Below are 15,078 nucleotides of genomic sequence, written 5' to 3'. Positions count from 1 at the left end.
ATGTACTCTGTCCCCAGCCGCTGCTAGCTCTCTTTGTTGGTCGAATGTGGACTGCAGCGGGTCTCCTCCGATGCACATGAGCTCAATCCCAATAACATCCTTTTTCTTTCCACTCTGCCTCCACTTGCATGTTCTTCAATTCACATGGAGGGTCACCACGCTCTGTTAATATTTATTTGGACATGCACGCATGACTTTACCTTTGCTACACTTTCCTTTAGACTGCCTTTTTCACTGAGGTTTTGAAAACAAGGAAGACGCAATAGAGTTTAAATAAAAGGGATCATCATTTTGTTGATTGGCATACCTATAATCATGCACTTACAGTATATTTTTTTAAATTTGAAGACGTTATGCATTCTTATCAGAACATAAGCTTCTATTAGACTCAGACCAATATTGCATTAGTTTTTTAAAAGCTGAAAACAATAAATATCTAAGAGCTTAAAAAGAAACATTAAAGAGGTCCGTTCCTGTAAAAATGTTTGTTTATGACAGAGATCTTTAAGAGGGGGTCCAGGATGCCTGGGTGGTCTGCAGGGGAACCCCCAAATTATTGTTTAATACTTAATTTTATTATTTATAATTCAAATATTAAAATGTGTCTGAAAATATATTTTTTTACACCACATGGACAAGCTTAGACTCACCATCATTAAAAACAAGATAATATATATATATATATATATATATATATATATATATATATATATATATATATATATACACACATATATAAATACATGAATAAGTTATATCTATTATGTATTATTATTTTATATAATATGCTAGTATTGTATGCACCATAAAAAATATGTGTATAGGCTTTAAGCTGCGATTCTAGGCCCAATTTTTAATGCATTAACTGAGTTTTACACAATGTATGTAGTAGGGGGCCCCTGCTCAGTGACAATGTAACTTTCACCAGTCATTTGAATGAACAATACCATGCAGAATAATTGCCTCGGTACAGCTCATGTAGAGCTCACAGTTTCAAACATATATGTAATATACAAAGTCAATAATGAGAAACAGAAGGTCCATACGGTCATTATAGCGTATAACGTATTATAACAGATGCAGCGCTGCCTACTCACTGCCTCTGCCCTGGAGCACACTTGTTTTTTATTTTATTGTTCATAATTTTCATTTTTTCCCCCCACATTGTTAAAGATTCTATAGTTACTCTCAGTGAGGCTGTTGATAAACCTTTTGGCTGTGTTTTCAGTTTGAATTTGATGATTTAGTTATGAGACTCTCTCTATCTCCCAGGCCAACAGCCCACTCTAATTTGTATAATATCCTGAAAGCAAATCATAAGTCAAAGTGGATAAATATCTACTGGACAATGCGGATCATTTCCCCTTCAGCTGCTTAATATCTTCCACCATCCACTTATTTTAAGACATTTAAGGTCTTATTCTGTTCCAAAAATCTGTTACCACATGTAGCTTATTAATTGTGGCATCTGTAGCTGATTGAATCAAAAAAAAAAAATAAAGAGAGAGGAAGAGAAAATCATCATGTACTGCTCCAGTCATACTAAGCACATAGGGAGCATCTTCCAATATTTTCAGTAGAGAAGTGACTGTGTTTGACATCTAACACAAAGGGAACAAAGAAATCAATAATGGCACTTCATGCTGCCATCTTAAATTGCACATTCTGAAGAGATGTACAAGAAGAAGGTTGAGTAGAGGTTTATAAAAGGTCTATAAAGATTTTCTTTCTGAAAATGAATCAAAGAGATGTCAACATACACTCCAACAAGTCAGCCAGAGTCTTGGTCCGCAGTGCGACTGGACGTTTGGTTTTGTCGTTGGTGATGGCAAACTCCTGCATGCCCAGCTCCTCTGCCACTTTGGCCTGTGTGCGGTTGTTTACCAGCGAACTGCGGAGAAGCTGAGGGCAGAAAAAAAGAGTGTCACGTTTTTTTCTTGTCTGTCAGAAAAATACTCGAGGTACTTGAACACTACATGGAAATATACAGAAGTACACGAAATCATCAAAATAAACCCCCCACATGGAATAATTCATCAAAGACAGAAATGGTAATGCAGAGTAAATGTTTCAGGGAGATTGCAGGTTGCTCTGTTAAATATTACATTGTGACTTGGAGCTGGAGAGGATGACAACATGTTAGACTGGGTAAGCTACATTTACGTCTCTAAAAGGAAAAACACAAACATGTTAAATATAGCTACAAGATGCGGAAAAGAGCAGCTAGAATGCAATATGACTGTCTGAATCTGTCTCGCTGTGATGTGCCCTCCTTCACAGTACACACGCAATTGGAGCTACAAAAAAAACCACACGCTCACTAGTTGAATGAGCACTTTTCACCCCGATTTGAAACCCATTTCAGATGTACCCCATCTTGACTCTTGGGCATAGGCATAGATAGAGCTTTCAGTCTCAACGAGAGCTCGCTTGAAGCTTTTAAACAAATGATGTCACAGCCTCCATCTATAAGGATTATCTATGAATACATATCTTACTGCAACGGTTCTTATTTAGGTGTGGCCCACATCAATCCCTCTAGCTTTGTATAGTCAGTCTTCTGAAGAGAAGTGCTGATGCTTGAATGAAAAGAGGAAGTTGTAATGCCGCCTGACGCCGTCATAAAATTGACTTGCATGTTCAAAGTGTGATCATTTGCTTTCACACACAAAAAAAAATACACACACACAAGCACGAGCGCAACTGTATTTTCAGACACTTGACAGCTTGGGCAAAGATCTGCAGACAAATATGTGTGATTGAAAACCACTGAACAATTTTGTCTCATGACAATACCCATCACAAGTAGTACAGTAAACATACAGGCACAGTGTGGGGCGAGGAGTGAAAGAGAGTTATTTTGTGGAAACAAGCAGAAGAGGAAGGGGGTGAACACCTGGCTGGCACTCCGAGATTCAAAGATTGATGGGAAGGAAGGAAGGGAAGAAAAAAATAAATCACCCACAGACACAAAAACACAGCTGTAACTTCATTTCAGGTAAAACCGAAAGAAGCGGGGAATGGCGGGTTTTTTTCAGACAACAGAAGCACAAAGATGGAATAAAGACAGCACACAGGTTCAAAGATGTAGATATAAAAAGTATGTGTGTGGGTGAGCAGGAGAGAAGCCTTTAAAGCGTGTGTGCGATGAAGGATCACTTAAGTGTTACTTACTGTTAAATGTCCTTCATGGTGGTCGGGGAAGTGGATGAAGAGATACTCTGTGGCCACCAGCTGCATGATAGAGTCTCCCAGGAACTCCATCCTCTGGTTGTGGCCCCTAGACGAGATGAAGCCAGGGTGGATGGATGGATGGGGGTAAAGAACAAGTTAATAAAAAAAAAAGAAAAGAAAACACAATGTTGTAATAGGATATGGGGTAGGGTTGTAATGAATGACTGATATAAATAGAAAAGTGGTTTTAACGTTAAAACAGCGACGACATCGATACATGGACCCCTTGTCAAAATGCACCATAACTGTCCAATAGCCTGATTATAAAGTTATGAATCGGTTGACTGAAGCTTTGCTGCTAATCCTGCACAGCGTTTTCACTCCTCATGCCCCGTGTCCACTTCACTCTCGTAAAAGGTCAAATGTATGAAGTTAGCTATCGTTGAGCGTTGCTATACTTGCTTGCGAGAAAGAACCATGACAGACACAGTTAACAGTGAATCATCAAATCTAAAATCTTGGAAAATTTGGATTTTATAAGAAGGAAGGAAAACATGTTTAAGGTCTGTAGAACAGCTTGTAATTCCAGTGGCTGCACGTCACCTTGTAAGAAGACATCAAGAAAGCTACGCGGGTCCAGTTATATATACACTGGAGATCAAAGTTATAGAACAACTTATTAATTATTTATTTATTTTTTGGGGTATACCAATGCTGTTATAGCACGTTTTTTTTAAAATAACCAAGGCACTTCAACAAAAACCTATTTTGTGAAAAAAAACAGTAACAAAATGAGAGAACACTTTCCGATATCTTCCAGTTATTGGTGTTAATCTGGCATCTGGTTACACTTGACTTCATTGTTGGACACACCCCATTTATCTGCAGCCCTCCTGGTTACTTTGCAAGATGGAAGCTGCTCTAAGGAGACTGAAACCCTGAGACAGCAGGTTGTCCAGGTGAAGGCCAAAGGGATGAACCTCTCAGCCATCAGAGAGAGGTTGGGCGTTCACAGTCTGTGATTTCAAGAATATTGAAGCTTTACAAGGACACAGATTCATTTAAGTCCCTCAAAAAGGCCGGTCGTCCTCGTAAAACAAGTGCACGAGAGGACAGGATAATGAGAAGACTCTCGGTTGGGAATTGGTTCAACACTTGTGCAAGAGGGGGGGGGGGGGGGGGGGGGCAGGTAGGGTTTTTACATGAGGTTATACAGCTACACATTGGTAGGGCATGAAAGGCATCATGCTCTCTCGACAAATCTACCAGGCTTTTAGTCTTTTAACAGAGATGGTGAAGTCGGCTGATGTACATTTCATGCGTGGCCTCTGGGAACAGCTGCACTGACAAGCTGTGTGACAAAGCGGAGGCTGCCTGAAGTAGCAGCCTTTCTGAAGAAAAATGCTGAGCTTTGATAGCAATTGAATGGAAAAAAAGGAAAAATACATGCTTAAAAAAACTCTGGTACACCTGCAGGAGTGCCTGTCAAAATCCTAAGCCTATAAAAGCAGCAAGGGTGCACACTGGTTTACAGAACTTTCCACTTTCTAACAATTCATAAAATCCCACTGTGAGGCTGTACATCAGCTTCCTGCCTTTCTCCCCATCAGTGCGAGGCAGGTCATTAATTAAACAGAATTATAGATTAGCATTGCAGATGTGGGCTACTGCTGTGCAAGGCAGGCAGGCAGGCAGGAAGCGTTGAGTTGGGGGGGCGTAAGTACAAGCAGGGAGGTATATACAGCAACAGCAGCAGCACGTATCCATCTATAGATATGAGCTCCTCGCAGGAGGGGAAAAGTCTGAAGATGAGAGAGAGAGATGCAGAGGTAGAAGACGAGGAGGAGGCTGACATCAAAGAGGAAAAAAGGTCAAAGTTTATTGTCCAACTTCTGGCACTTCTGCCTTTTAGGAGCGTACCTGAGCCAATGAGATCTGGGCAAAAGACTGAAACAGCAGTTAAAGCATCTTTAGCTATCAGTTCTTTCGATTAATAGTTAATCTCTTGATAATTTTTTTTCTGCTGATTAGATGTTTATTGTATATTAGATTGAAAGAAAGCCCTCCACAATTCCCAAATTGTTTGGTTTGTTTGACCAGAGAATGTTGTAGAATTTTCTTGAGAAGACGACAAACAATCGATTATCAAAATACCTTTTCTTCCCATTAACTTATCCATGAACTACTTGAGCTCTAATCAATCGAGGTGTCTCTGAAGAACCAGAGTGATTCTGACCACCCTTTTCACTAATAGATGGCGGCCTGCTTTCATAATCATTTCTCTCACCCACGTTGTTGTATAAGAGGGCAGAAGAGGAGGGAAAAATGAATAAATTCCAGTCACTTAAAACTACAACAGCAGCACTTTTGGAAGCGTACAAACTCTTTCTGCCAACTGACATCCAAACACATTCCTCTGATCTATGATTACGCTCAATTATTTTTCTTACAGATTTATTTATGGATTCTTTTTATTATATTGTATCTAGAAATAGTGCAAAATGCCCATCAGTGATGTCTTCAAATTGCTTTGTTTTGTTGCCCAAATACCACTTGATCATTTAAATAAATATCACAAAGTAAGTTAACTATTTTGATAAGATACCAAAGATATGAGAAAGCAGAGCAGTTAATGCAGGAACGGAGGATAAGCAAGAACTTGAAAAGCTACTTTTTTTTATTCCAGTCTGTCTTTAAAGTCTGAGCTTCATTAGGAGGGACGGGAAAGTGCCTAATGCACACTCCCACATTAAAAGTAATCACAGAGCTTCTTAATGAAAAGGCTCTGCCACAACACGAGTGTGTGAAGAAGCGGCGGTTGATTTGGGGGGGTGGGTAATAAGACGAGGGAAATGGAGGCCACTGGGAGGCTGAGAGAACTCCCTGTTCATCCTGCACTTCAGTACAGTACATGTGAACACGTGTCAACAGGTTTGCTGCAGATTTTCTCCACATCCATACCATGCATACTGAGCTGAGCTGCCAATGCTGGCTAGAAACAGATTCAGAAGGTGAAGTGTGTGCTAATTTCATGTCCAATAGGAGGCAGAGTGAGAAAGGGAATAGTGGAGTGACAGTGAGAGACGAAAAGGAAAAAAAAAGAGGAGAGATAGAGCGGGTCAAAGAGGAATATGTTGCTGTGTGAAGCGGTGCAAAGAGCCATCCCTTATTCACTTCAACAGCAGAGGCACAATGCTCCAGTATGGTGGGGGAAATTGAAGTAAAGTGTGGAGCCGAGGTCTTTATTCGCCTTTGACTTTGATCTAAAATACCTTTAACAGCCCCTCTGAGGAGGCGGCGACACACTGCCCGCTCAAAAAGAGGTAAGCACTCCATCTTTTGAGGGCATTTTTCCTCTCAGTTCAGGAAATAATGTTTTTGTTTCATATGTGCATGCTTGAGTGAGGTTGTAGCTACCTTCTACAAAGAAAGCAACATTCAGTGTTGGTAATGACAAATCTTACTACATCAAAAGATCAATATAAATTCAAACTGGTATTTCAGTATAATAAAATCTCAGGGTCTCTTTTGGTAATATTGCATTGCACAGAAAAAGAATGACATGCCTTTTTGCAGCAGAGGACAAATAGTACATTGGAATAAAATTTGTATAGACAGACGATTAAATAGACTACCATTACTAATAATTAAGTCACCTTTATTCATATAGCAAATTAGGGGAAATAATTTTATGTTATGTTGCATTATTTAAGAAGAAATATCATGTGGTCTTTCACAGTTATCTACCGATTACTCCTCAATAAATCGAGTAATCAGATAAAAAAAGAGATAATTTTGGGGGCGGTGGGTGTGTGTGTTTGTTTGTGTTTGAGTGTGCAAGTGTGCATGAGGGGGAGAGAGACGTCTGTGTGTGCTGAAGGAAATACACTAGCAATTTACCATGAATGAGTTCCTATTTAAACAATTCAAAGTGGTGAATAAAATCCTCTGTGACACACGTGTTTACTCAAATAGGTTTTAAAGGTAAATAGATCATTTAGAAAATGAATTAGAGATAGATATTATCAGGAAGAGTGAGTCGCTCTCTTCCTGATAATATCTATCTCTGTTATTGTAACAACAGGCAAAGAACAAAACTCCACTGACATATTTACTCAAACAAAGCTAACAGTGGACACATTGTACCTTTTTGGCTTCTTTTTTAAGTGTGAAACGATCCCAAACTTATTCTCTGCCTTTTCCGGATGTGGTGGTGTGCATCCGCAAAAACGGTATGTTTGAAAAATGATCCCTGCCCTGAACAGGCCGCAGAACGCGTCAGATAGGAGTTAAACGAATTATCGAGGCAGAGATCTTACCTTGATGCATTTATGTAATCGAGTAACTCGAGGGGGTCTCAATAGTAGCCTCTGATCTCCATAGTCTCCAAAGTAGCCTCTGGTTTGCACTTCCTCTAAACAGGGTCAACTCCATTCCTTTGCTTCTTGTGCAGTCTTCTTCTAGGTCACTTTTCTGCACAAAGTGAAAGGCCAACCTGGTGTTCTATCTTATCTGCTGCCTACCTTATTGTTTGACCTCCCTTTCTGTTATCTGACCTTGTCCTTCTCTCCATCATCACCACAGCGTGACCTACTTTCGTATAACCTTTAGTCCTTATGAGCCAGCTCTATTTAGGTCAGCCTGCCTTCGGCCACTGACGAGCAAATGGACATAAATGTCCTGAAAATATATATGATTTATTTCCTTTTGCTCCAGGAAAGGTAACAATACAATTATGTGAAATAAAAAATGCATTAGGTTAAATTTCCACCTTTAATATAGTGAGTGGATGGGATGCCACCAAATTGGAAAATATCATTGGAATAAACCTTGAGCTGGAAAGTCCTCAAAGTAAAGCTCAGCGGGAGACAAACCTCTAATCGACTTCACTGACCATCCGTGGGGAGAGGTTTGACATTTAAGTGATGGATTAGAACACACACACACACACACACGTGTACTGTACACACACACGTGTACTGCACACACACACACACACACACACACACACACACACACACACACACACACACACACACACACACACACACACACACACACACACACACACACACACACACACACACACACACACACACACACACACACACACACACACACACACACACACACACACACACACACACACACACACACACACACACACACACACACATACACACACAGTCCTTGTGGCAAACCTAGGCAAGCAATTACAGAGTGCAGCCTGCCAATAAGATATCAGAGGTGTGCTGCCAGGGCTAATTTGCTTTAGCTGTCAAACTCACTATTGTGTTGTGTTGTAACGCTCAGAAGTGAGTTAAGTTTCCATTGCAAATAATCCTTTAATACGCAGAATTGAAAGAAAAAAACAACTCAGATGGGAGTGACCAGTCTCATTAGTGAAAACTATTTTCTTGTGAAATTAGCAATCTTTTCAAACTTGCGTTCTATCAATGAATGAGGAAGGTCACATTGAGACAATAGAATGTAGCTGCAGTGATGAATTGTTTGTAACAAACATGCTTAGGCTGTCCAATCAGTTTCAAGACATAGCTGTAGAAGTTTAGTAACTTTACTGGCTATTGAACAAATGTCATAGCAAAATAAAACTTCCAGATCTCAGCGCTAAATCACCACAGAATCACTGTGAAACGTTTGCAATAAACAAAAGAGAAAACAACCCCAAAAAACAAACAAAATACAGGCATACTGTAGAATTATATGTTTAGTATATTTAAATGTAAAATAACTTAAGTGAGGAATTCACAAGGCGGGCTGAAGCATGACAGCGAGAGAGGAAATATCTGCCAAATATGAGATGTGGCTGCATAGAATGTAAAAGAGACATTTTAAACCCTCTGCCCTGGACAACCCAGTGAATCAAAACCCTATTTCCCATGAGGCACTGAGGTTATGGCCTCACAGGTAGAGGCAGACTACAGATATGGGGACTTCAGAGTCCCTTGGGCCTCTCTTTCTCTCTCTTTTTCGGCTGTGAAACCCTTGGATTAAGGACTGGGCCAAAGAGTAGAGCTATCTTTCACTAAGGGTTTTGAACATGACATTCAAGACATCACTTGTTATACAGGCAGGTCTTAGAGACTGCAGGCAAATGTATAAGCTGCAGGGGGTAAACATAATGATGATGTGGGAGGAGGAGGCTGCCATATTCACAGCAGATAAGACAATTTTAAAATGCCTGACGCATGATAAAACTCCCAGCATCTCAGATGATATTATATATTATAATGCATCATGCCTCATCACCTCTGAAGGGAACGCCAGACAAAGTCGGGGCTAGTTTCTGCAGCATCCTTGCAAATTACATCTGGCTGAACCAGTGCCTCACTTTGCATTTTAATTGGCTGTAACTGCATTATCAACAAACAAACACTGACCGTACTTACAGGGTGAGGTGGTTGAAGCCCACGGTTCTCAAGGTGAATGCTCTGGCCAGAAGACGCACATGCGTGAACAAAACTCCAATAGTGTCCTCGAAGCTGGTCAGTTTCTGGAGGACGGGAGAAGTCTCGATCAGCTGCCTGTCCGTCTGAGGCTCCTGGACCTGGCCAAGGAAAAAAAAACATGAAATTACTCTTTTTGATACAAATGTTTACTTCATTGTTTGGGCCAATGAAGGGGATTCTTAATGTTATAGCATACAATTATATTTTGATAATGCAGTGGTGTTCTTCCAACTTTGTGGCAGCAGTTTCTGCACAAGTCAGCTCCATAAAGAGATGGTGTCCCAGTTTGGTGCGGAAGACCTCCGACCCCCGACTTCTCACCCATCCAACATATGGATGAACTCGAATGCCAACTGTGAGCCAGGCCTTATCTCCAAACATCAGTGTTGAATGGTGGAATGGGAGCAAATCCTTGAAATCAGGTTCCATTAATGCCCATGAGGTCTGATCAACCTTACATATGGGTGTAATGTTCCGGTCAAAATCTTTACAGAGACGATCAAACTTGATACTCAAACTCAAAGTTGAGCATGAATAGTTTAGAATTTATGAAGGCCAGTGTAAAAACTCTGCCTGCACTTTGCGTGAATTGTGCAGCACAATTACATACTAAATCAATGCAAAGAGGCAAATAGACGTAAATTTGCGAAGAGGTGATGTAATACAGCAAATGGCATGACATGGACACATAATAAATGCGGCTGGTGTGAACACAACTTATGTAATAACTTCATCGAATGTTTTCCATTTGTTTGTTTGTTAGCAGAATTTCGTAAAAACTAGGGCTGGGACTTTAACACGTTAATTACGATTAAATAATTACAGAAAAAATAACGGCACAAAAAAAAATAACGCAATTAATTGCAATTTATTTTTGGACAGTGCAGAACGTTGCTCATTGCACAAGTTCCCGCCCTACCTGTAATACTGACACACAGGACGCAACACGAGAGAAATTAAACCAATGAGAAGCGAGATGATGAGTTGTTGCTGGGTTCAGTGGGCGACATTCTAAGAAATGACCAAGTGGAAACATGGACAAGAGCACAGCTGTGTAAGAATTCACCTCCCACCGGAGCTCTTCAGCCTCCGCTCCACCCCAACGCTGAACATGCTGCAGCTAACGTTAGCACAGACAACGCTCCTAGGAGGGGCTGTCATAGTAGATGGATCATTTTTGTTTCCGTGTTTGGAAACATGAGAGAAAAAGCACTCTATGTTAAACTGTTTATTTTATGCCAAGGATATAATTCTAAATATTTTTGCAATGTTAAGTTTCTACTTTTCTTTAATATACCGTACTAAGCACTGTTTTATTTTTTATAATATATTAAGTCATATAACAAAATCCATTTAAATTGAAAAATGTTGCTACTTGTATCAAATATTGATATGCGATTAATTTAATTTTAATTACAAAGCCTCTAATTATAATCGCGTCCCACCACTAGCAAAAACCACTTAACTGATTATCATGAAACTTGGTGGAAGGGTGTAACAGGGGCCAAGGAAGAAACTGTTAAATTGTGATGAGCTGAGGTCCGCGCTCTCCGATTGCCCTTCTAGCTTAAATATGTATTATTTGCGACAGAATACACTATTTGCAATTTGAGATAGTATGTCATCCACTATTTAGAATAATACCTATACTGTACACATGAACTATAATATAGCACATCCCGAACTTAAAGTAAGTAGATCCAAACCAAAAGGAGAAGAAAGAGAGTAAATATATGCCCAGTAACAACCAGTGTCACCACTTCAAGGATCCTTAAAGCAGACACTACTTTCCCCATGAAGTCGTTCTGCAGAAGAGTGTCAAATAAATTCCTTAAATGAAATGAGCCTCAGTATGTGCTGCTTGATGGCCTGTTTAGAGTGTGTGTTCTTACTCTGCCTCAAAACAAACTCTGATGATCTGCAGCAGATGGAATCTCTTAGTCATTAAGTTTTAAGTCCAACACAGCTTGCTTTTTTTCCTTTCTATTTCTAAATCTGGTGATTCAAACGGCCAATTAATAACTCTGGTGACTCAGTCGTACTTGTCTTGTTTGGTCTAAAGCAGGCTATATCAGAGACTCCCGGCCTCATGATGTTGATAAATCTTGAAAGAATTGTTTTTGAGTTGTGAAAATTGCTGCAGATTATGTCTTTAACATTATCTTAAGGGCTTGGTGAGTTCAGAGGTAGAAGGGTTCAGCAAAATACATGCCGCCGGCTTTAACTGCAGTATTTGCTCATGTCTGAGCTCATTAGAAAAAGAAATGATATGCCAGAAGTAAATGTGCATGCGTGTTAGTTGAATCAAGAGATATCCTTATGGGTGCATTAATTAGACTGCTAGAAATAACTAATTGGTCTCTGCATGGAACAACTGTAAGCTTGACCAAGACATCTTTCTCAAAGAAAACAGAAACAAGGATCTACATAATTTCATGTGGACATTCAAAGGGAACTGCGGCAGGTTCAATTGACTTAGCATGCTCCGTTTTAGTTGCACATAAAGTGCTCCAAAAATATGAATAAAGAAAGCCACATTCAAGGATCTCCAGGGGAATGTGTCCACTTTCATTTTCTAGCATCTTCTTTGTCTGTGTTTTCATGAAGAAATGACAAGTAAACAGCTTTCTCAGAGTCTCCCATGTCAAGCTAGTGCGCAGTTTTAAAGTCAGTGTTTTAATTGGGGTGCTGCCGGAAATGTCATGGTTCCATCTTCTAAAATGTCCTAAGAAACATTTTATTTCTTCCCTTTTTCTCTGTTAATTAACAGAAGGCGTTTAAATGTCATGCATCACAACTAACTACATCTGACGAGTTCAGCACTCATAGGCGCTTGCTATCCTTCAGGGGGAATGGCCGGCAGCAAGGCTTCAAACGAAAGTGAAGAGAGGAGAAAAAAAGTCAACAGCAGTTATGAGGCAAAAGAAAAAACACTTTCAAAATGGCTTCAAAGCAACACTTTCAGCTCAGTCCAGACAGAAAGCACAAAATCAGAGCTGAGGTCCTTTGAGGCCCAAAAAAAGACACATGTATCACCCCAATAAACCAAGGAAAAAATGTTGCAATCCACACTCAACGTAAATGATGCCGTGCTAAATGATTCCGGAGAGCTGGGGGTGATGATGCGCTGGTGCGAATCCGGTGAACACGAAAGACATAAAGACGTGCTTGTCGACCACGAAGCATTCCACTGCGCTCTGTAGGGCACGACTGTGGCGAGGCTGATGTATGCATGTATGCCAAAGACGGGTGTACGCGTAATTACCCAAGCCATGGCGGGCTGCCACTGCCAGCTACTCAAACCTCATTAAGACGGCTGCTCTTTCACCTCCGTTTTGTCTTCCTCTTCTTGGTGGGCAGGGACGTGGGTGACACCTTGTTAATTCTCCAACAATTTTGGACATAATGATCTAGCCTACACTCCTGGGGGCTTTCATCAATTAAAAAATAAATAATTAAATAAATGAAGGGAAAGATGTTTTCTTTCCTTTTGTGAAAGTGCTTAGATTATATTATCTCAAGCTCGAAAGGTCAGGATGCTATCATGCTACCAAGAGGTTCATACAGTTTAACAGGCGTTACCCCACTGGCAGGGGACCACCCTGAGGAAACCTCAGACACGCGCAGTGTGTGGTAATGAGGCTGCGGCTCAGAAGTGGCAAATGACTACTCATGCAGCACACTGTGGAGGTTCCCCTCGCACCACAGAGCGATTGTAGGGCTGACCCTGGGGCTCCACCCTGACCACGGTGCCTGCCACCGGGGGCAACGCTGTGCAACTCACCGGGAAAACAAGACTGCTGAACAGAATGGGTATATTCTGAGAACTGAGAAGCTCAATGAAAAATCCAGGCCTTCTGTGGACCTTCAGCATTTTAAGATGAAAAATAAAATACAGGGCAGGTTGAAGATGCAAAGATGAGGGAAAAAAAGTAGATATGTAGAAATAAGTGAAACTCAATGTTATTTTGGGCCAAACATAGATATGCAAAAATGTACATGAAGATGCAGCAACACTCATGCACACGCAGGGAAGATGAAGAAAATACACTGCTTAAAGAGGAGTCTCGGCATGCACACAAAGAAACACTTTCTCCACACAAACACATCAGAGGAGGAAGCCTGACGGTCCCTGGAGGCCCCATGTGATTCGGGACTGTAATCCTGTTATGGCATCTTTGATCTCTTCTCCCAAATCCTAATTTTCAAACAAACGCTGTTGACATGTTCAATGTTTCTGGGCAGATCGTGCAAAGCTAAGGATGGCAGAACATAAAGAGAGTGAAGAGATGCGGGGAGTGCTAAAGCATGATGATGATGCCGGTGACGGGGGGAATGAAAGGAGGAAGAGAGACTGAGTCAATGAAAAAGCGGATTAGGGTCTCGACCTAAATAAAGAAGCAGCGAGAAACAGGAGCAGAACAATGAAGACTAGTGGAAGGCTACTGGGGGCCCTGTGAAAGCTATAAAGAACTCAGTCAGCCTCAGGCAAAATTACTAAGAGCTTGCCCACCTCTGTCACACACACGCAAGCACGCGCGCACACACGCACGAGAATAGCAGAGCACTTTTGTGTCTTGGGGGGTGAGGTGAGTTTTAATGAGAGGCACCTAGCTCAAAATAAACATCAATGATAACACATCTCTCAACCAACCTGCAGGGGGTGTGGTGGGTAGTTGAGCCAGACCTCCTGTAGGCCCTGCAGAGACAGAGAGATGAGCAGTCAGAGCAAAGACATTACAGCATTTCCCCCTTTGTGTGAGGGTCATCTACGTTAAAAAATACTACTTCAATACAACAATACATGAACCGTAGACTTAAACATAATACATTATAAATTACAAACAATGTTTTTAAAGATCCCCTCCAGAGTTTGTTTGGAGACATCAACATTAGGGCTGGGAATCTTTGGGTGTCTCGTGATTCTGTTCAATTCTTGGTGTCACGATTCGATTTAAAATCGATTCTTGATTCGGAATCAACTTTTGAATTAGTACATGCTTCTGAATCTACTCCAGTCCTAATTATAGCATGAAAACATTAGATTATACTTTTTGAAAAAGGTATCAACTGATTGCTATAATGTAAACACAAAGGCAAATCTATGACCAAATGTAATTAATCCATGCTAAACTTCCACAATTGTTTGAATACATCTCAATTCTCAATGACTTCAAAAAATAAAAGTGCTTTTCACATGGATAAAATTATACACGTAGGCTAGTAGTTGCCTTCTTTCTCAGAATCTTGGCCAATACTGCAAAACTGGTATTTTGACTGTTTGTTGTTTTTTTATACAATATAATATTTTAGTGTAAAGTATATTTTGAAAGACCTTTTATCTTGAAATTCCACAGTGAAAAGTTCTGTGAATATTATGCAATTATTCTTATTTCCATATATATTTGATGACTGTCATGTCAGAGTTTTATAC

The 15,078-nt window shown here is 40.4% G+C and overlaps 1 protein-coding gene across 1 annotated transcript in view; it reads right to left on the bottom strand.

Moving 5' to 3' along the window:
* Nucleotides 1-15,078, bottom strand: part of drosha (drosha ribonuclease III) — a 106,020-nt gene that overhangs the window by 16,169 nt on the left and 74,773 nt on the right. The window contains exons 24-27 of the mRNA XM_083935828.1: nucleotides 14,299-14,343; nucleotides 9,585-9,742; nucleotides 3,175-3,280; nucleotides 1,761-1,902 (exon numbers count right to left, since the gene is read on the bottom strand). Of these exons, the coding sequence (XP_083791954.1) occupies nucleotides 1,761-1,902; nucleotides 3,175-3,280; nucleotides 9,585-9,742; nucleotides 14,299-14,343 (451 nt within the window). The remainder of the gene's footprint in view (nucleotides 1-1,760; nucleotides 1,903-3,174; nucleotides 3,281-9,584; nucleotides 9,743-14,298; nucleotides 14,344-15,078) is intronic.

This window comes from Echiichthys vipera, assembly GCF_963691815.1.
Source record: "Echiichthys vipera genome assembly, chromosome: 21".
Taxonomy (NCBI): domain Eukaryota; kingdom Metazoa; phylum Chordata; class Actinopteri; order Perciformes; family Trachinidae; genus Echiichthys; species Echiichthys vipera.
This window is presented reverse-complemented; position numbering and strand designations above follow the sequence as displayed.